This window comes from Haemaphysalis longicornis, unplaced genomic scaffold (genome assembly GCF_048455015.1).
Source record: "Haemaphysalis longicornis isolate Haplotype H1 unplaced genomic scaffold, Haemaphysalis longicornis Haplotype H1 scaffold_2, whole genome shotgun sequence".
Lineage (NCBI taxonomy): Eukaryota > Metazoa > Arthropoda > Arachnida > Ixodida > Ixodidae > Haemaphysalis > Haemaphysalis longicornis.
The window spans coordinates 286,278,069-286,301,074 of NW_027526295.1; the positions used below are offsets into that span (position 1 = coordinate 286,278,069).

Genomic DNA, 23,006 nt, shown 5'->3' on the forward strand with positions numbered 1-23,006 from the left:
GTCGGGATCGAGAAGGCCGCAGCTCGCGCTGCGCACAAATTTCGCCTTAGGGAGTATAGTAATCGTCAGCCATTTTTTTTTAAGTGCGAATGCACTTTATAAGCGACCCCAAACCATCCACCGCCGGCGGCGGCGGCGGCGGCGTCCGCAGTGCTCCTCTATATTTAAAAAAGAAACAGCATCCGGCGCCAGGTTTCGATCCGAGGACTTTGCGGCCGCAGCGCGACGCTCTACCGACTAAGCCACGGACGCGACGGTGATATCAGTGTTAGTGACGCGCTTTATATCTTTAACGCATTCAAACTACGTCGTCAGCGGCGTGCGTTGGCGACTCAGCGGCGTTATAGCGGCTTGATAACTGCGTGGTGTACACGTGATACTACAAACCCGATGGAAGAGATGGAAGAGAAGGCGGCGAGGCGGTGGGCTGCGGGGGCCGAGCGCAAGCGCCGCAAGCGGGCCGACAACCGTGCATTCGCACTTTCACATTCTCCCCCTCGGGGAAATGCGGGGGAATTTTTTTTGTGATGTTCACAGCACCATGGGGAGTTGTGTTCAGGAGAGAGAGAGAGAGAGAGAGAGAGAGAGAGAGAGAGAGAGAGAGAGAGAGAGAGAGAGAGAGAGAGAGAGAGAGAGAGAGAGAGAGAGAGAGAGAGAGAGAGAGAGAGAGAGAGAGAGAGAGAGAGAGAGAGAGAGAGAGAGAGAGAGAGAGAGAGAGAGAGACAACGTTCATTTGAATGGAATGGAATGGATGACTTTATTACAGGAGGAGGCCAATAGGCCCTGGTGTGGGGGACGGGGAAAAGGGGAGGGGAAGATTGTTCATATAAAGTCTGCACTGCACTGTGAGCGTTCACTTAGCACGATATGCACAGGTGAAGTTGTGACGAGGGCACTCTACTACGACCATGATTGGGGTATCCAAAAGGAGCCGTTCAGGAGCCACAAGGGGTGTGTTTGGGGGTACATCTAGAGAGAGGGTGAACGATCCGCCATCATACTACTTTATAGAGACCTGTTTTGAGACCGAATTCTGTAATCTTCTGTAAAATTTGGGGGTTGTTTCTGACGTGTTGGACATGTTCTTCAGAAGTCGTCGGGCGTACGTGCGTCGTAAGGAACTGGTCGCGGTCAGTCGAGTAAGCTGAACAAGCCCAGATGAGGTGGAAAAGATTCGGTGTATTGTTGCTGCCACAGTAGGGGCACCGAGGACTAGCAAGGTGCCTATGCGCTGTCCATTTGGAGATGACGTCTGGAGTGTAGGCCGAGTCAGCGTAGACTTTATTAGCGAAAATTTCTCCTGTTCTTGGCAGGGACTGCAGAGGAGCAAGAAAACCAGGTGGTGAGGCGTCGGCAAGCCGTTGCCGGCTGAGGTTCTTAATTCGACGGTATTTTTGCTGCCAGTCCATTTCGCATGCCTGTTGGGGCTCAGGTCTTTCTTTGAAAAAAAAAACAGTGGTGGTGGAGCCGCGGCTTTGTGGGATGGGTTTTAACAACGGAGCTGTTTATGCTTTTAGTTCCGCCTGATAGCGGTAGTAGAATAAAACACTAAGAAAAAAGACCGACGCCGTGCACCTCGTGAGGAGCGCATGGCGTGAGCCAGGCTTGCGCGTAGGCTTGCGCCACGTGAGGAGCTCGGAAAAAAGACAAAGGAAAAACACCCATCGCACGTGAGCATGAGCTTCGTGAGGAGCGCCCGGCGTCGACCAGCGCGACCTTCGAGAACACTCTGCCCAGCGTTCGGGGATGGATCTCTCCCGTGCTCTTCTACTCGTCAGTGCACCTGCGTTCGCGCCTGAAGTTGGGAGCACAGACGGTTGGTTCGCGAAGCCGGTTGCCGCGGGTTCTAGCGAATGCAAACGCGCACTACTTTGGGAGAGATGTGAAAGCCTACGGACAAAACGATCCGGGCCTGCCCGTCATGGAGATTTTTCAGCGGCAAGTTCAGAAATCCATGTGGGGTGCAACTCCGACTAAGGCAGAGGAGGGGCCGCCAGCTCTGCTGTTTCTCCAGCCTTGCCCCACTATAGTGCAAGCTGCGCCAAGTTCTTTGTTTTGACCAAAATGGATCTAGGCGTAAAGTGCCTATAGTAACACAACTAGTAACTGACATTGATGGCTTTGCAACCGCTATCGATAATCATCAACAGAACTTTCAAAGGCGTTTGTCAAGCGATACCACGGGAGGCTGTACTAGAGAGGTGCAACCACACTAGGTGGGGCTCCCTGGTCTAGTACGTTTGCCACAAACCTCCCACACTGCCTCCAGCGCAGACCTCAGTGCGGGCGCCCCGCTGCAGCCCTATACTCGGTTACAACTTAAGAACGGCACCAAAGTTGCTGCTGTGCCTCATCACCGCAGCCGGATGTCACTCCGCGCAGCACAAGTAGCGCGTTACTGGGGATATTTTGAACATGGCACGAGCCGTTTTTGTATCTTTTTGGACCTAAAATGCTTATAAACTACTGCACCAACGGCAAACAAACTACGTGAGAAAAGGCAGACGATATCACGCATTCGTGGCAGTCTCATTTCAAAACGCGCGCGCCCGTTGACATCCGGGTCCGTCGCTTAGGCGGAGTGATACCGTACATGAGTTGGTGCCGTTCTTAACTTGTTCCCGAGTATAGCACGGGTGAGCAGGAAAATGGGGAAGCAGTGCCGATTTCAGTGAGAGCGGTTCTAAATGGCCGTGGCGCACGCACGGCCCCGTGAGGCTGCAGCTGCGTTGCCTGCTTGGCGCAGCCGTGCTGCTGTGCGTGGACCCGTGGGGCGGCCTGCTGATGCGCGCCCTGCGAGCCCTGCAGCGGCGGCGAGGGTCGGCGGTGGTCTTCCTGGTGAGCGCGCCAGAATCCGCACACCCGCTGCTGCTGTCCGCGCGGGGCCCCTCGGCGGCGGAGCTGCTGCGCGCCCTGTTCGTGGTGACCTTCGTGCCGGCTGACACCTCGTACACCGCGCTCTGGAAGGAGCGCCGCGCGCACCAGCTGCACCGGCGGGCCGCCCAGCACACCTCCCAGGTGAGCCACTGCACTGCGCCGCCTCGTTTGGGAGAGGGCTCGCTCGTACGCTGCCGCACTAGTGCCACCGTCCCGATAGTTTGCGCTCGCTCCTGATGCTAGCCCAATCTTCCAACTGTTACATAACAACAGCAACAGCAACAACAACTTCACTTCACTTCACTTTATTTCCTTAAAGACCCCACAAGGGGGTGTTACATAAGGGGTGGGTTGTACAGAGATGTTACAAATGCCAATTTTTTTTAACAAGACAGGTACATGGATACACTTTGAACAAAATGTGATGGACAGGTGATAGAAACGATGTCGTGGGGAAGGCCATTCCATTCTGAAGCTGCGCGGGAGAAAAAAGATGCAGAAAAAGTTGTGGTGCCAGAACGGGGTCGGGAGACTTGAAGTGTATGGCCCGCGCGGGGGGAAATGCGCACGGCGCGAGCGATGTAAGGTGGGTGGCTGAAAGAACTGTGATAAAGTTTTGATAAAGGGATAGTGTAGCGATTCTGCAGCGAAACGAAAGAGTGGACAGACAAGATTCATTTTTAAGGGATGACACGCGGGTATCATATGAATAGGAAGAATGAATGGATCGAGCAGCACGATTTTGCACTGCTTCGATAGCGTTGATCAAGTAAACTTGGTAAGGTCTCCAAATGGGTGATGCGTACTCAAGTTTGGGCCTAATTAGCGATTGGTAAGCCAAAAGTCTTATGTGGTAAGGTGAGTGACGCAGGTGGCGTTCTAGGAATCCTAATGACCGGTTAGCCGATGAAATTATATTAGTAATATGCGTGCGCCAGGACAGATCAGGGGTTAGCGTTACACCAATGTATTTATAAGAGTTACTTGTTTCGACATGTATGTTAGCAAGTTCGTAGGAAAATAGGAGCGGATTTTTGCGGCGGTGAAAGGAAACTAATTTACATTTGTTAGGATTAAGGGTCATTAGCCAGTGGTTACACCAGTTTAACACTTTATTAAGGTCTTTCTGTAGGTCTATCTGGTCAGAAGTGTTAGTTATTTTGCTGTGGATAACACAGTCGTCAGCGAACATGTGGATGTTGCATGTTAAATTGTTAGGCAAGTCGTTGATATCAGAGCTACTTGATATAGGAGTTGCGAAACTCCCCATAGGCCCCATGCATCAAAAAGTGGGCCTACGATTGGTCCACTGCTTTGGACCTTGTTTTACAGTGGCGCCATCTTTTGGTGACAAAATAAACTATACAACTTCCTTCGCCGCTAGACGACCTGAGCGAAAAAAAGGTACTTGAGTGCTTACGTAAATTTGTTGTGCCAAAGGAGCCCAATGTGCTCAACTATGCAAGTGTTTTATATACATACGAAGCAAAAGTAGTAAAAAGAAATGTGACCGTGGGGTCAACCGTCGCTTGCGCACTGTCGTTTGCTGCGCGTTCTCTTCGGTCTTCTGGCGGCAAAAAATAAATAAGTCGCTTCGACGGCTTTATGCAAGCCGAAATTGATTATTTTGAGCCGCTTGATCGGCTACTAGATTAGTTTTGGCACACAATGAGCTGTAGGCCAAAAGATAACTGCAAATTTAGTACTTCAGGTCGGACCCATGTTGTGACGGAGTGCCCGGAACAAGCAGATGTGCGGACGCAGAAACAATAGCAACCTAAAAACCGGAGTTTACAAAAGCACAAAATTAAAGAATTATGCACTTTAAAACAAAATTCTACGTTAAATTGTCAGTTTGAATAATTAGTTTGTTTTTTGGATAGTGCATGCGGCGGCCGCAGGGCGCCACGGTACGCACGATCCAAAGCAGGGGGGGGGGGGGGGGGTCCAGGTGCGGGCCGTTTTTTTAGGCGGAGTCTCGCAACTGCCTACATAAAAGTCGGCCGAGGACAAATCCCTGCGGTACACCGGACGTTACAGGAAGCGAGTTAGACTGGACATTGTTAAGGGAAACAAATTGAGAGCGGTTAGTCAGAAATTGGGCAATCCAATTTAGAACGTCGAGTGGCAGATTCAGTTGAGAATGCTTCATGAGTAGGGGCTTGTGGGGTACTTTATCAAACGCCTTGGTGAAGTCAAGAAAGATTGCATCTGTTTGTAGGTTAGTGTCGAGGTTAGTATGCAGGTCATGAAGGAAAAAGGCTAGTTTGGTTTCGCATAAAAGGCCTTTTCGAAATCCATGTTGTGAGCGATTAAAAAAGCTGTTGGAATCAAGGAAATGCATGATTTGAAAGTATATGATATGTTCTATGAGTTTGCACAACACACTGGTTAGTGATATGGGGCGGTAATTTAGCGGACAGTCTCTGTTACCTAATTTGTGAACTGGAATGACCTTCCCGCACTTCCAGCAGATATGTGCTTTGTGTTTTTTAAAAGCTTGGTATTTATTTTGTCCGTACCAGTAGAAGATGACAACTTCATTTTTTCCATTAAGGACAGGATACCAGAGAAGCTTATGCATATGGGTGGCATTTCAGTCAGACTAACAGAGAACAGTTCATTTTCAGTAGGGTCAGGTTCGTTCGCAAAGACAGAATGCAAGGCTACATTAAACATATTGGACTTTCTGAACTACTTGCTTCTTGACCACACTGATTACTAACGATACAGGGGGGGGGGGGGGGTGGGGAGGGTGTCATGAGGGTTTAGAATTTGCCTAAAACGTTTGGGTGAATCAGCGAGGATTTTAGGCAGCTCAGTGGGAGAAAATGAGTACTTGGCATTGCGCACATTTCTTAAATATGCTTTTTCTGCAATGTTGTATTTTTCCCATGCGCGAACACTGTTTCTAGTCTTCGAGACACGAGAAAGGCGCTTCTTCTTGCTTTCAAGTGTTTTTAATGACTTCGTAAACCAGAGTTTTTGGAGGGTGGGACGGAAAGTTACCTTAGGGATGAATTCATCAGCTAACCAGTACATTTGGTTTTGAAGAGCAACCAGTTTTCGTTAATAGATCGATCCCTAAAACCGCCCTCAAACGACGGAAGAAAGGCATCAAGTTCACGAATGATGGCTTCATAGTTCCCTTTATCATATAGTCGAATTTTTTTACTGCAAGCTTGACGTATTTCAGGAACAAAGGCAAAATTAGCGTGAATGACTTTGTGATCACTTATTTCATCTAGATATTTTATGGAAGACAGGCTGCCTGGATCCGCTGTTAATACTAAGTCAAGAATATTGGCGGTATCGGAAGTGACTCGTGTAGGGTGGGGTATCAGCTGAGTGAGATTAAAGTTTAGGCAGACTTCAAGAAAATTCGTTAGCTTCTTTTGCGTTGGGTGATGATGAGGTTAGGTTCGTCCAATCGATGTTCGGAAAGTTAAAGTACCCAAAGAGAAGGACGCGAGAATTTGGGGTTTTCTTCAGCATATTGGTTAAAAGATTGTTAAGTTCGCGAAAGAAATCTGGACTGCTTCTAGAGGGCCTGTAACAAACACCTGAGAGCACCGACTGTGGTGCGGAACGAGAGATCCTAGTTCAGAGGCTATTTTGATAGCTGACATGTCGCCAGAAGACGACAACGACGATGTGCGCGCAAGAAAGGCACTGGGTTGTGTGGCACGAGCGCGCCTCAAGCGTCGAACGCTGGCCACTGCTCTCTCCGACGCCCGACCTTCTGCCCATGTTCCTACCTCTTGAGTTTTAATAAATCGTCGGCAGCCATCCACGGCTGTGCAGACGCAGCAATTTGGCGACGAGGAAGACTGCGGAATCACCGGCACTTCACCGGCAGGTCACCGACTTCAAAAACCCGCCCGCATCTTCCCACGGGGGGAACTCGAGTAAAGGCGTCGCAGAGTGGTGCGGGTATCGCGTGAATGTTGCGTAATTGGGTATGGTTTGGGAATGCTTAATTGTTATTTCGTCTTTATTATTCTTATTTATTGAGTGAAGGAGAAGTGAAGGCAGGGAGTGTAAAGTTCAAGTCTGTCTTTATTGCTTGGTGCCGTCGTTGTTTCGGACGGAGAGGATGAGTGCTTTGTGGTCGCTAAAGTGCCCTGTCAAGGGGTCTTTGAGGAGCGGTCGTGCGATTGCGTAACTGGTGAAGACGTTGCTTCCATCGCATCTACTCGAGTCAAGCAAAAAGTCAAGTCAAGCGAAAGCCAAGCAAAGATGCCCTTGACTGAATTCCTAACGCGCACTCCGCCGCTTATATACACACCGCCCGCGTTCGAGGGAGAGGAGTACGGGGGAGAGACACGCATGCGCACACTTCCGTACACAAGCGCGCGAACTTTCCACGCACCCACCACGCCGTTATCACGTGTATACGCCCTGCCGCCGTTACTGTTGAGCGCGACACAGCGCACGGGTAGCTACGACGCATGCGCGCAAAGACGCGCTCCCCCCGCACCGCCGCAGCTGTTGTTGAGAGCGACGGAGCGCACGGGGTACACGCGCTCCTCCCGCACCGCCGCACCTGTTGTTGAGAGCGAGGAGGGTACGGGGGAGAGACGCGCACCTGCGCGTCGACTCGACGCGCATGCGGAGTGAGCGTGTGGACGGCGCCGCCATCAACGATGGAGGACCAGGCGAGCCTAAGAAATGCTCCGCATTTAAAAAAACGGAACGGCATGGCGACGTGCGACTTCGGTCAGCTACTCGAATTCAGCCGAAGTTCCGGCTCCTGGAGATCCTGGTATGTAAGGCTGCAGTTCTTCTTCGGAGCCAACGACATCAAGGACGCTTCAAAGGAACGCGCTCACCTGATAACGGTGTGCGGGGAGCAGTCATACGACATCGTCTGTGCCCTCGTTCAACCCAAGCAGCCCAGCGAAGTGGACTAAGATGAAATCGTTGAGGTGCTCAAGGCTCACTTTGACCCGCAACCTTCTGAAGTATTCTGCAGGGCACGCTTCCAACGACGGGACCAAAGGCACAACGAAATGGTCAGTGATTACGTGGCAGCGCTCAAGAAACTAGCAACGGATTGTAATTTTGGCACCAGCAGAGATACGGCTGCGAATCCGTCAATGATACCACTGGACGTAATGTTGCGTGATCGTTTTGTCTGTGGTCTTCTGAACGAGCAGGTCCAAGAACGGCTATTAGCAGAAAAGGACTTGACGTTCAAGAAAGCTTTTGACTTCGAATTGAGGGCTGAAAACGCCGCTGAAGACCAGAAAAACGTGAAGGCGGAATGGAGAGAGATCCACAAAGCCAGTAGAAGTACCTACAATACGGGAAGGACAGGTCGCTCCAGTAGCTACGTCGAGAAGAAGAACCAACGTTGTTGGCGTTGTGACGCACAACATAGTCCGGACACTTGCAAGTTCCAGACAGCTTCCTGCAACTACTGCAAGAAACGCGGCCACATCGAAAAAGCGTGTATCAAAAAATGAAAAAGCGGAAAGAGGCAAGAACGAAGGGGAACAGCAGTATCGAATATCCCCGTGAAGGAATTTTGACAACAGCCTCAGCCCAGGACACGACTTCTCAAGAGTCGCCAAGCAAGGCGCTTTATGAGCTCAACGCCTTAATGGACAGACCGAGCACCCAGAAGGTCATGATGCAGCTACGCGTACACGGCAAATCGTTGACTTTCGAAGCCGACTCAGGTGCAGCCTGCACTGTTATCAGTGAGGCAACGTTCAGAGTCACTAATGACCCACCTCGGCTTCAGATGAACAACATTCTCCTACGCACATGGTCAGGCCAGTCTCTTTCAGTGCTCGGCTGTGCCACGGTAGAAGTATCGCACAAGGACAAGACTTTGACATTACCACTTGCGTAATCAAGGGATCAGGATGTTACCTCGTCGGACGAAACTGGTTTCCTCATTTGGGAATAGAGATAACTGGAATCGACAAGATCGACAAAAAATCGACAAAAAGAACGGATTGAAGAGATTGAAGAGACGGGGAGGCAGTGCTCTGCATGCCAATCAATGCAGAAGAGCCCACCAAAAGCTCCGATTCCCACTTGGGACCGTCCCCAGACACCATGGCACACACTGCATGTTGACTTCGCGGGACCACTACTCGGGCGCACCTACTTGGTTGTTGTGGACGCTTACACCAAGTGGGTAGAAGTCCGTCACGCCACCCAGACAACATCCGCAGTTGTCATTGACGTACTCCGGAGTCTCTTCGCTACGTTCAGCATACCACGAAAAGTCGTCTCGGACAACGGAAAATCCTTTATTTCAAGCGAGATAAAGCAGTTCTACGCATAGGATGGCATACAAGCTATGACGTCACCAGCGTATCACCCTGCAACAAACGGGCAAGCAGAACGATACGTGGCAGGACTGAAGAGAGCCCTCTTAATGGATAAACACTGCTCCACACAGTGCCTACTTGCAAGGTTCCTGTATCGGCAGCACACGACGGCGCACACAGCCACATGAATGACACCGGCGAGAGCGATGTTTGGCCGCGAAATTTTATGTCCCCTCGATCTGCTCAAGCAAGAGAAAAATTTTCACCATCTTCCAGCGAGGGGAACCATGGGGTAGATGCGACGCATCGGGTGTTGCCGTTGCGTTATTTAAATCATCGGACGATGTCATCGGAGCGACGGCGGCGGAACGACTTAGTGGAGCGGCGCACTTAGCGCGTTTATATGCAGCGGAATAAGAGAGAGTAGCGCATAGCAGCGCATAGCAGCGCATGCGCATTTGTTAACCGAGCGCAAGCGCGAGCGCAAGCTGCGCGCTAACGCACAGCTGGCACGGCGACGGGAGCGAGCTGACCGCGCTGACGCACAGATGGCGCTGCTGTGCCTGGGTGTTCCTCCTCGACGAGGAGGCCCATCCACGCAGCCTAAGCGGCGGAGCGCACAGCTGCCGCGCCGAGGATGCGGACTACGCCGCGACAACGACGCGGGACAAGGCGAGTTAGAGATGCGTGGCATCTAAAAAACGCAGACCTCTTATCACCAGCGGACACCGAAAGAATCACGTCGTTTCGCCGAAGGAAAAGGGTGCTCATACGACAGTTCTTGAGAAAGCCAGATTGGATTGAAGGAGAACTTCTGCGCCGCTTCGGACCACGAAAGGTTCGCCGTCATCTCACCGACATCAGGCAAGCGAGCCAGAGCAGGACGTCCACGAACTGGAGCACAGCAGACGATTTCGCTGACACAACGCAAGATACGCCGTCTAGCTCTGCTGTTCCACTGCTACTGGACTCGCTGGATACTCCAGACGTTTCCTCGCAACCATCGACCTCGACGTCTCAAGCAAGGACTACCCGGCAACTGCGACCACCCGAGGCTAGGCGGCCTCCGGACCGCTATGGAGACTTCGTTCCAAGTAGTGTCATCTAAGGGGGGAAGAAGATAACAACGATGATGTGCGCCCGAGAAAGGCACTGGGTTTTGTGGCACGAGCGCGCCTCACGCGTCGAGCGCTAACCTCTGCTCTCTCCGACGCCAGCTACTGCTCGTGTTCCTACCTCTTCAGCTGCAATAAATCGTCGGCAGCCATCTACGGCTGTGCAGACGCAACAATATATACAGAGCATGAAAGTTGCTTGTTTACAGCAATGAGAACGCCCCCGCCACGTGTGCCGGGACGATCCTAGCTAAAGAGATTAAAGTTGGGCAAGTCGGCCAAAACTTCGCCGTCGGAGACGTCAGGAGTCAACCACGTTTCGGTTAGTATAAGTAAACTGCTACTGGATGAAGATACAACGTTCGACACGTGGTCGCGTTTAGAAAGAAAGCTGCGAATGTTTATGAATATAACCGAAAAACAGAGATTGGCTTTGTGACCAAGAACGGAACCATTTAACAATCTGGGGCGGGAAGGGGGTTGCTACGATTTTTCTTCGACAGTTCCAGTTGTATCGTCGAAAACGTAGCGTTTAGAGCCCATAAACAATGTTTTGTACCGTAGAAGGAAAGGACCCGATTTTTCTTTAGCAAAGGTGAGAAGATGCTTCCGCGCGTTCCGGACTTGCGGCGAGAAATCTTCCCCAATGCTGAAATCGGTATTTTTAAGTTGAGGACCATTAGCAAGGACCGCTTCCTTGGTTTTGAAAGAGGTTAACTTTACTATTACGGGCCGGCGCCGGTCTGGCGAGTGGCGACCAAAACGGTGGGCATGCTCAATTTCCTTTGATTCAATAGATATTTTGAAGTGGTCCCTGCAGAACACAGTGATTAGCTTCTCAGACTGTGCGTATACAGGTCTCGGATGGCGTGTCGTCCGCTATTCCGTAAAACACCAAGTTGTTCCGTCGGGAACGGTTCTCCGCGTCGTCCAGCCGAACCTCCAGTACCGAGACCTGGCTAGCAGTCTGGGAGGTGATGGTTGTTACCTTGTCTAATTCCGTTCGGAGTGTTTGAACCTGATGGTAGTGTGATTCTAAGCTGTCGATTCTTTTGCCTTTTACAGAGATTACTTTATCGGTGTTGGAGAGCTGGCATTTTAGGCTCTGCATGTCACCAATAAGCTGGGCTTGACCGGAAGACAAGTTTTTAAGTTCATTTAGAATGTCTTCTAGGGTGGGAGGTCCTGGGTTAGTTTCGATGTCACTTGATAATATCAGCAGCAGAGGAAAAACAATGTTCATACAGTTAGACACAATACAAACACAGCACTGAGGGCTCGGTAACTGAATAAGGCATCGATTACTTGATTTTTTAGTGAAAAGGCAATACTGGCGACTGACCTGCATGACGAACAAAAGTGGGGTAGACCGTGTCGTGGCACAGCCACCGAGCCCACAGAGCGCGCCAGGCTGGCGGGGGCGATTTATACACGGTGCGCCTGATGAAGTCGATGACGGTGTGGCCTTGATTTCCCTTTGGAGCGCCCAGTTTCCAGGTTCCAGCGCCGTAGAAACTGCGGTGGCCAACGCTGCAAGGAGGCGCTGGTCGCCCAAGGGGACAAGCCTTGCCGGGAAAGAGTAGTTCACGTGGACGGCTGATACTGGGCCCAGAAGAACGTGGGCCAGCACGCAGGAGATAGCGCAGACGAAATCCTGCATGACGAACAGAAGTGGGTTAGGCCGTCTCGTGGCACAGCCAACAAGAACAAAAACTCCGAGGCCGACTTTTGAGCTTCTCTAGATATATTCCTTAAAAAAAACATCCAGGGTCATTTCAACTAACTTGAAACCTGGGAAGGGGCGAAGCATGCAGTTTGCACCGGTGTTTCCCACAGCAAAATCGCTGCCAATAGTCCATGAGAGACAGAAGACGATTTTACACTGATTCGTCGGCAGCTGTACGAGAGCTTCGCAAAACTCTCACGTCCAACGAACTTCTGCTAGAAATCCAGGACATAGTGGACACTTATCCATGTCGTGTGCGCGTGCCATGGCGCCAACGGAATAGCCACCCCGCAATGCAGGCTGCAGATGCCGGAACACACCCCGTGCGGGTGCAATATCCAGCTCCCCTTGCACCTTCGTCGAACGCTGTTCGCCCTTGCCAGTGAAAAAGAACGTCTACGGCGCACCGCGCGCGCGCTCATACCCCCGCGCGGTACGGATCTCCTTGGCCGGTTGTCTCGCCAAGATAAGGTCCTGCTCAGACGTCTTCGCTTGGGAGTCGCCCTCACGCCAGCTGTGACGAGGTCCTGGCCCCCTCAATACCATGCCCCGTTCAACTCCACGTGCCCCTTTTGCCCCGCTCCAGTTGACCAGGCTACAGCAGAGCACCTGGTGTGGAGTTGCCCTGCTCTGCGAAGCCTACGCGCTGTGCACATCGCCACCTGCGGCCCGCGCCCCGGTCGTCCGCCAGACTTCATGGCGTGGATACAAGGTCCACATCATGGCCCCCTGCTCCGATTCCTTCGGGAATCCGGAGTGTATCTGTACATTTAATTTCCCTTATGCTGAATAGCAAACTTCCGCAATTAAAAAAAGTTATATACATATGTACATTTATTATATACAATCAGAAATCGCGTAGCTAATCCCAGTCAATATGCATAATGTATATCTTGGGTTCTTCTCCTTTGTCCTAATGCTCTTGATGAGGCTCCTGCGCTTCTAAGTCGTACATCGTGCCCAGTTCAGGTAGAGGTATACAGCTTTGCTGTAAAAGTCTCGTGTCTTTGAAGCACGAAGCGTTCTAGCGCGAGGCGTCGGAAAACGAGTGTCCCGGTGTGTTCTTTTAGTGCGAGTTTTTGCCCACGAAGCTGCGACGTTCTAACGCGAGGCGTTGGGAAACCAGTGCCCCGGTGTCTTAGTGCCGTGAACACACGAGACGGTGACAGGAGACGCAGACAGCGCCAACCTCTAAGATGTTTCGCCCCTAAAAATTGGTAGCCCTCTCGCCCTGCGAAAGTGGATGTTCAGAAAAGCTGTTGTAAACCACTACAAGTGGTGAGGGAGGAGGGCATGAAATGTTTCTCGTCGTCTCAGCGGGCTTGTCCCATGCGCTCGGCTAGTGGCATGAGATAATATTCCATCTTTTGAACCTTGCTATTAGTACCCGGTAATCGAATGCAAGTCTCGGCATTAAATAAGGCGTGACAACTGATAAGCTTAGCTTTGACGCAAGGAGCAGCGGGAGTTTTATCTCTCACGTGCCTCACCTCGCTAAAACCGCTCACAACAGGGTCCAGCCTCTAAAATCTACTCAAAAATTATCGTTGCTGTTAGCTCTAAAACTGTGAAGCACTAATCCACGAAAACCCTTTTTACAATATGAAGATTGCCAGAGGGAGAAGTCATGCTAAATGTGGTTGTTTGTCACCGTACGCGTTGCGTATTGCTGGAGTGACTTTGATGGAACAAAACCGTGTCGGGACCTACGTTGTCAATTACTCTCATAGCGTCCTCAGCAAGGATGGCTCTCTTGCTCTGCGTTATAAACTCGTGGGTACTTAGTGTAACGCCTAAAAATGGAAAACTATTGTCGGGTGCTTTTTCTGGCCAAATGTGTACTTGCATTGTGGTAAATAGATGCACCCGCTGTAAATGCAATGCACCCCGACTTTTTCGGAGCCTTTTCGGAGCCCTTTTCTTTTTCGGAGCCCTTGTTTTCAGATTAAGCACAGCTTGCAAATATGCCAGTGTGCCAATTGATGTGCTTCTTAAAAACAGATGGTACTGTAATTCTTTTTGTTGTAATGAGCCAGATAAAATGTGTAATGCCATGTTGTATTCACGTATGCGGTGTAATCTGCGAGCATATAGGCGGTATAAATATTTTTAACCTCTCTCATGGCACGTGGCGGATTGTGAAACAGGCCTGCAGTTAATTGTACTCTAGTAGCATTCCCCATAACCTGGTGCCTGGTTGTGAAGTGTTTGGATGCAAAGCAGAGCAATGTCAAGTTCTATTGTGCACCTGTGGCGGCACTGGTGAAATTGTGCTCGACTGCGTGTTTAAGATGCTAAAATGAAGTGAAGTGAAGTGAAGCGAAGTGAAGGGAAGGTGATCTTTATTCGCATAAAGTAAATACATGATGCTGGAGGTCCGCATAAAAAGCCGACTGTCAGCTTGACGGAGCGTCAGACCCTCCCCCCACCCCCCCACCCCTTTCCACCACTGGCCGCTTGAACAGCATTAGGAAACGTTGTCCGAAAATCAAACAATACTGTTCGTTACAGCAATCGGGTTTGTAGGAAATCATTAAAATATAGTGACACAGGAACATCATTAAAATACAGTAGAAAATCACTAAAATACAGTGACACAGGGAAAACAACCACAGAAAGTGCGGGCTCGGCTATTGCATAAAAAGATCATTAAACACAACGGAAAGACATATATTTACCGCTTTTGTCAGTGGCAACCTAAGAGCATAAAATGCAAGGAACCTCTACAAGGAGAAAAAAAAAACAATCAATCACACATCAAAATACACCACCAAACAACATCCTCAGGAGGAGATAAAGAAATTGCGCAGATTCCTAAAGGTGATACCTTCTAATGCTGTGTTTCTAGAAAGAAATGTGTTGAGCATTCTTGGTAATTGGTTTTCGAGCATTTGTTGTCCGTAAGATGTCCTGTATGTTAAAACGCTCCAATGTTCTGTGTGTCGCGTGTTGTGGAAAGATCTGCCCATTTTTCACTTCTTGTTTATAAACCTTACACAGACGGTAGTCGAATATTGCGGTTACCGGCAATACATTGTATTTTTCGAAAAAAGGTTGTGTGTGGTGATGGAAAGAAATGTTTTCTAGCATTCTAATGACCTTTTTCTGTAGCCGGTGAATTTTTTGCAAGTTTTCCTGAGTAGTTGTTCCCCAGACCAAATGGCAATAACAATGTGTTATATATGAGCAATATAATTTTAGGCGGTAGAATATGTTTATGGCGGTATAGAAGGCCAACTATTTGAGACAATTTTTTTTGCGAGTAATGTTACGTGCTCATCCCAGGATAAATGTTCATGAAATATGACTCCGAATGTTTTTACTGACGGTACTATCTCCACTTGAGCAGAGTTTAAAGGAGCCATGAAGAGAAAACACAAGTTTGGTTCATTCGAAAGATTGCCTCGTTAGAACCATAACGACACCACTTATAACGCAAACTTCGCTCAAATAAGCTACATAATTAGGAAAAAAGGAAATGACCATGCGACCCACCAGCTCATTTTCCGAAACAGAACCTGTGATGTCACTCGAGAATGCTCTGCGATTGGCGGAGGCCGGCAAAAGCAAACGCATGTTAGGCAGGGCTTACAGTTTGCATAGCGAGCTAAATGCCCGTGAAACATACTGCACATTCTTTTTATGACAAAGAACGGTGGAGTAAACGGTTGAAGTTCCGAACGAACACGCAAGCGTGTATGCCAATGCGTACGAAACTACCGCCAGCCGAACTCGACATCTCGCCGTCGCCACCATCGCGCAGACGAATTTTCGGGTTCAAGGCTCTTCGGGGCCAACGAACCGTCCCAGCACGCACAGCCGCGACCTTGCTTGGTATCGTAATCCCTTCACAGGAGGTTGGCCGTCATATCGCCAACTAGCAAAGGTAAAAATAGAAACAAGGGGAGTAAGGAACACAGAGCAGCAACGAGATATATAGGGCCACTCGTCGCACAGGTTTCGGTATGGAGGTCGTGTTGGCTTGCTGCTGTCGTTACGAGCTCGTTTACAGTTTACAACCACTGAAAACTTCAGTTTGTTCGAGTACTTTACAATGAAATTTCGTTGCTGTGTTTTGAAATGCCCCTGTAGTACGGGCAAATCGTCGAGGGAGTGCGACATCCCCGCTGGTGAGATCTCCTTTCATGTGCTGCCCAACGACGAACCTCGGCGAAGCAAGTGGCTACGTTTTGTGAACTTTGCAAACGGAGGAGAAAGAGAGCTAAAGGAAGTACGAGTGTGCTCGCTTCATTTCCGAGGAAGTGATTACGGCAGGGACCCGGACATGCTGGCGCTCGTCGCCGACTTCGTCAAATCGCCTTTCAAAGCGCTCTGACCTTGGGGAAAAAAAATGCAGTACACACCGCGCATTGACGCTCGAATCTTTCTGGTCGGATCAGAGAGCTCGAGCGAACGGCTTTCCATACACGACACCGGCCAACTGGCAGAAGCGATACTGCTATTGAAATTGAAAATACGGCCCATACGTACCAGTCTGTATTCGTCCGTCGCGACGGGGCTGACGAGGCAGCGGTGCCGACGGCTGGGCGTTCGTCTGTTGTGGATATCGCGGAATGGTCGCTTTCCCGTCCACCGCGTATCCCACAACTCTTGCCGCTCGTGCACTTAGAAGCATTGAGCGTTCAAGTGGTGTGAGGTTGTTAAATGCAAGCCCGAGCTCCTCGGCGAGAGTTTTGTTCTCCGGATGAGGGGATTCGATGACTAGGGCTGCGGGTGCACTAGGTTTTACTAGTATTTTTAAAATGGCCGCCGTCTCGGTCGACTCCCGCGTGTGGGTGCTATATGGAGTCGACATACTAAGTATCTGTTTCATGGACCGGCTCGTATGACGCCATTGTTGACGTGACGAAATGTGCAATTTTAGCGGGAAATTAAAATTTTGGCTTAAATTGCCTTATTTCTCAGTGAATAAAGCATCATTTGCTTCCGGGAAAGCGCTTGGGGTACTATGAAACACCTAATCTATCGAATAAAACAAACTTTTGTTTTCTCTTCATGGCTCCTTTAAAGAAATAACATTGTCAATTATTACTGGCTTATTTCTGGCGCGGAACAATATTGCTTTCGTCTTTGGACCGCTAATCTTTAAACTATTTTGCTCTGTCCATGATTCTAGTTTTCGCAAAGTTGAGTTTGCATTTACAATTAATTCATGCGCCGTTTTACCATGGAAGAATATACTCGTGTCATCGGAATAGATGATAAACTTAGCGCATGATGATACGCCAATAATATCGTTTACGTAGATATTAAAAAGAAAGGGTCCCAGAGTGCTGCCCTGCGGTACCCCACTTTTTACTCGACAAGGTTCTGACGAAAACGCATCCAAGGCTACGATTTGATTACAATCTTTGAGGTAAGATTTAATGAAGGAGGCTGCCACACCACGTATACCGTAGTGCTCTAGCTTCCGTACTAGCAAATTGTGGTTGATATGGTCGAATGCTTTTGTTAAATCAATAAATAGACCGAGTACCATGTTTCCTCGGTTTAATTGAGACAAGATATATTCTTTTTGATCTATAAGCGCAAGCTCCGTTCCAAAGGCCTGACGAAAGCCATATTGACAGTCGACTATTATGGTATGTTTTTGGTCGAATCTGGTCAAGCGCTTTAGAAAAAGTTTTTCAAGTGATTTTGAGAGTACTGGAAGTATAGAAACTGGTCGGTAATTTCCCATATCATTTTTGTCTCCCTTTTTATGAAGCACTGTCACCCGAGCGGTCTGCATTTTTGAAGGAAAAACACCTTGGCTACTAGATAAATTAAATGTGTGAGCAATGTATGGTGTCAAAAAAGAGATAACGTATTTTAAGGGTTTTACTTGTATGTCATCGATATCAAGCGTGCTGCTATTGTTGAACCCTAACACTGCACCACTTACTTCACGGTAGCTTACAGGATCAAGAAATATGGAGTTATCTACGTACCGCAAGTTTTCAAGGTCGTTTTGTACATTCCCACTTCGTACAACGTCAATAAAATAACGGTTGAAGGCATCGGCAAGCGGCTTTCCTGAAAGTTCGATGCCGTTTTGCTTAATGGTGTGAGTAGTGGCTTGGGGAATACTCCGTTTTAATAGAGAATTTCATTTTTTCCACATTGTTGCCGTATGTGAACATGTTACTGTAATAGTCACATCGAGCTTTTTTTAAGTCTTTATATAAATGGTTCCGGAAAACTTTGAATTACTTTAACAAAACTGGATTTCTTGTTCTAATAAATTCGTTGTACAAGACATTTTTCTTTCGTATTCTCGCGCCAAGTTCAGAATTAATCCAGGGCTTTCGAATCTTTCGTTTCTGTTTCGGGAGCACAAAAGGAAAACATGCGGAGTAAATAGGCTTGAGGATTTTCATGAATTCGTCGTACGCCCTGTTTGCATCACTTTTTCTAAGTACACTCTCGCAAACTGCACTCGAAATTTTTTCGCTGAATAGAGAAAGGTTTTTTTCATTTATGCATTGAAATGGGTGTGTTCTTTGATGTTTTTTGAGTGGCATATTTTTTAACGAGCGTACAAATAACGGCAAGTGATCACTTATTTCCGCTGCAATTACCGCACTTCTTAATTTGTCGGAACTTATGTTCCTTATGAAAAGATCGATCAATGACGATGAAGTTGGCGTTATTCTGTTAGAAAGGTTGATCACATTTGAAAGACCACTAGAGGTTAACAGCACATCTAATTTGGTTTGTGTGGAATTGTGCCCGATCATGTTTATATTCAAATCGCCACCTAAGATGACGTCAAACCTATTTCTATCTACAAAATCCAGGAATAACTCAAGAAAATCAAGAAAAGGTGGTATCATCCCGCTCGGGGGTCGATAGCAGACAGCAAGTATTATACCATCTACTTTAACACAGAGGAATTCACAGTCGTTTTTGACTACACAAAATTCTTGTATCAATTCGCAATTGAAACCTTGTTTTACTAAAATACAAACACCGCCACCACGACTGCATGTGCGATTCATATAGAATGTCTTGTAACACGGAAGACGGAAAACATTTGATTCATCGGTTGACCACGTTTCGCTTAACATTATGACATCAAAGTCATGCCCTACTTGCTGAAACAAAAAAGTTAGGTTAGACTCCTTACTTGTAATAGATTGCACATTCAGATGAAAACATTTGAAGGATTTCAAATATGTCCTCCCTAAAGCAGTTTCAAAGTCATGGGGCAAAATATACGATTCAAGAGGTTTATTTGGCATGTTCATTAATTTTGCTTAGCTAAGTTACGAGACCAGCTTGCTTAAGTCACCAACACACGTGACAACTGCAACTTTGTCTCGGTCCGCCTTCCTTACAAGCACTCGTCCGTTGTTGTGCCACACATACTTAAAATGTGCCTCTTTCGCCCAGTTTTTGGTCTCGAAAAGCAGATCACGGGTTCTTCGTGTCAAGTTTTCTAGTATGAATGGGCTGTCATCGGAGCGTAGAAGCTTCTTTCGGTTTTGCCACCAGTTCTCTCGATCTGCAAGCTTGGCAAAGCAGCAGATTATGCCCGGTATGTTATCTCGCCTCGCTGGTAGGTGGTGAATTGTCACTACATCATCCTTCGAAAGGGGTGGAACCTCGAGTTTCTCCGTTAGCGCATTTATTTTAGCCAGCAAGTCCTCATTCTTTGTCACTTCCAATCCATGAAATTCTAGGTTCGGTTGTCGGCTCCTCCACTCTAGATTGTCAACTACAGATTCAAGTTTAGCGATTTCTTTATCTCGAGTTTCAAGTTTGTTTAGCCTGCGATGAATGTCTTTGACGGCCCGTTCATTTTGCTCTGTACGGGCCAGGAGTTGGTCACACTGCTCACTCATGAACTGCAGCGAATCCTCAATGTTTTCGACCGTTGCTTTCACTTCCAGAACCTGATCTAGCTTTTCATTAATGGTTTTGAGCCATATTCTTATATCTTGCATGTGCACGTAGTCCCACAAATGTTGTCGCGCTGCCTTATGGGACTCTCTAATGTGTCGCCATTATCTCGCCCACAAGAAGCGTTAACTGCTTGCCTGTTTCTTATAATAGCGTGTTCGCATTGTCTGCGGAATATGTGTAATTGCGTGCCATGGTGGAGCCTGGAACCTGTCGGCTCACTACGTACACGTACCTAAAATCTCCCCGCCTGGCCCTTCGCCTTTACTGGGAAGCCAACGTTTTGTGAAGCTAACCCGGCTCCTTGGGAAATTGCATGCTTGCCAGGGGCCAATAGAAAATATTTTATTTATTTATTTATCTTAAGGGTTTTGCGCTACTGATTAGTAGTTGACGAGAGGCAATAGACCTCATTGGGGTTAATGTATAATTAAGCGAGTCCATCAAAGCCTTTTTGGTAAAAAGTGCGCAAGCGTTTACTGTTTACTGCGACAAGAAATTGCGGCAGTAAAAAAGTATCTGCAAAAATTGTGGTCGTGAACACTCGCGAGTGTCCCAGTGTCTACGTTTTATTATAGCTGATATTTTTCGTATGACTGCTACTTCATATGCAGTCTTAGGAGGCCATAGGCACAAATAAAAATACAAATGTCTGATTCTTTTGGATTCTCTGCGTTTTCCATTACTATGAAGGATAAATTCTTTGTTTGGTTCTGGTACCTTTACCTGTTGCACGTGTTTTTAGTTCTGGCAACCTGTTTTTCCTCTCACTACTTGGTGCTGTTTCCCGGGTGGGTTATATTAATCACTATTTATTATTATGCCTGTATTGCAGAGAATGGCGACACTTTGAATTTGTTCTTACAGTTAGTGCCGTGAAATAAATATATGCATGAGATGTCTCTCTTATGTGGCGTGACGAGATGCTGAACACACAGCAGAACTGTAAGTCCTAACGGTCTGTGAACGGTGCTTTTAAATCGCAACTTCGCATTTTAGAGGTTCATTTTTCTTTCAAAAGCATGCAGTCACCAAGCTGATAATGATATATTTCAATAAACGCTTTAAGCAAGGCACGAAAGCATCGGAATACCGTGAGCAGCGCTTTAAAGTCAATCAAACTACCCGCTCAAATCGGTGTCCACAATACCGAAAGTTAGCAGTTAGTTCTTTGTCTAGCCTCTGGGTGCGCTACAGTCAATTCGGCCGCAGGGTTCTATGAGAGTGTCCTCTCTTATTAGTATTTTTTTTCTTTATATATCTCTCGTCATTCTCTCGTATTGGCGGTTACTCTCGTGCATAAACCACTCGATAGGCGTCAGTTTTCTGATAAAATCTTGCGCGGTACCTGCATGGGTTTCGTGCGAGGGCGGCGAACAGTTGCCCCTTGACATCGCGCATGAGGTATAACCAAGGTTTTTTGGCTCAGACATGGCAGGATCGAATTGGTGACATGAGGGCGACCGTGCGCTCTGCAAAGGTGGCGACTTCAGCACTTCTCATGAGGAGTGCTGGAGTCGCGAATCGGGGGCATGCAGGCCCCCCAACACGAGAAAAACTTTGAAAAAAATGACCCCCACTTGTGGAACGGGGCCACAAGAGACTTGTTCCTCTGCACGAGTCCCAAGACGGGTCACCACTATATACGAGGAAGAAAGGTGTGGGAATAGACAAATTTCTGCTCTCCATAGAAGTACAGAGAGAATTTTCGTTGCTAGTGGTTCGGAAGGAGCGGTGTGTAGGTGGAGTGGTTGTGTGCAAAACAGAATAAAGGTGCCAGCGCTTCATCATTTCACGCGGCAGCACGCACACTCGTCTCTTTCCAGAGCGAAGTGTACGCGGCCTTCCGTTACTTCAACGCCGCGTCGCTGCTCGTCACTGCGCTGTGGCGCTCGTCGACGGCGACGAGGCCGTCGCCCAGCGGCGGCGGGGCCTTCTTCTTGAACGGCAGCTTCCCCAGCCTGCCCATGTCGTCGAGCCTGGCGGGAGCCCGCGGGCAGGTGAGTGATTCGTGTCAAGCGCGCTCGCCTGGCGGGCCGCAACATAATCTTGACCAAGGAGGGTCAGCGTATATAGAGCGCAATACATTTTGGAGACAAACGCATTGGCGAGATTGAGCAGACTACGTGTTACGCCGCCTCCAAGCAGCTCCGTTTTGCCCGTCAAGGGGTCGCAGAAATGCGGCGGCCCCCGTTGTAGCATTCGAAATGAGCCTGGCGGCAGCTTCCTGTGCCATCTCGTTCTCCGGGATGGCTGAGTGCGATGGCGTCTTGAGATCGGGCTTCTATTGATCTTAGCGGCTGCGGGGGCGACCGTACCACGAGCATAGCTGCATAGCAGGGCGGCCACGGACTCCGAAAGCCTACGTGCCCGTAATTGCAAGTTCCCTGTTTCTGGGTTGGCCGTAGGAATTGCGAAGGGTGATATTGTATTACCTCCGCTGCCGCTGCCGCAAGTTGGCCGGGGTAGCCCGCCGCGTCGCTGTAGCATAACCTGGGTTCGAGCACTCCCGATGGGGCTCGGGGACCACTGAAGCGTGACGCCGCTATGGAGCTTTCTCAAGGAGGCTGTGGGCACTGCTAACTTTCTCACTGAGTGGTTTTCTTTATTAGAATATCCGTTTAGTATACCAAAGAAGGCAACGACGAGTGCTTTGAAAGTGTATTCCAGGTCATGGAGGGGTCAGCAGCGCACGAAGACGACGACACACAAGGAAGACAAGCTGTTTTGTCTTCTCTTCTTCTGACTTCTCTTCATTGTGTGTCGTCGTCTTCGTGCGCTGTTAACCCCTTCATGACCCCCCCGCAGCTAGCCCACCAAGCCATCCGCGTATTACAGGTGCCTATTTATCGCCAGACCTCCTCTATATAACAGCATTGTTTCAGAGCGCGTCATGCGTAGGTGTGTTCCCCTAATGCGAAAACGTTTTTCTTCGTGCTTCATTCGTCAACATTTCCAGTGAGAACATGGTTGCGCAAGAAAAGAGATGCCTATTGCTTAGTCGGGTAGCTGTCGACCAAAGCCCGTTGATCATTGTTTTGTCTGTAGTTCCGCCATGCGGTGGTTTTCGGGGATGTTTGGCAACAGATTGTTAAT

General features: G+C 48.7%; 3 protein-coding genes across 3 annotated transcripts in view; 1 reads left to right on the forward strand and 2 right to left on the reverse strand.

Annotated features, from left to right (window-relative positions):
- C12.1 (spliceosome-associated protein CWC15) overlaps positions 1–23,006 on the reverse strand; it is a 385,811-nt gene that overhangs the window by 113,099 nt on the left and 249,706 nt on the right. The gene's annotated exons all lie outside the window — the stretch shown is intronic.
- Positions 1–23,006, forward strand: part of LOC144170808 (retinal guanylyl cyclase 1) — a 220,827-nt gene that overhangs the window by 45,138 nt on the left and 152,683 nt on the right. Inside the window, exons 2-3 of the mRNA XM_077700820.1 lie at positions 2,747–3,018; positions 21,737–21,910. Of these exons, the coding sequence (XP_077556946.1) occupies positions 2,747–3,018; positions 21,737–21,910 (446 nt within the window). The remainder of the gene's footprint in view (positions 1–2,746; positions 3,019–21,736; positions 21,911–23,006) is intronic.
- LOC144170963 (uncharacterized) lies at positions 19,214–19,954 on the reverse strand. Its single transcript, XM_077700951.1, has one exon. The coding sequence runs from the start codon at positions 19,952–19,954 to the stop codon at positions 19,274–19,276; it is 681 nt and encodes a 226-aa protein (XP_077557077.1). The 3' UTR covers positions 19,214–19,273.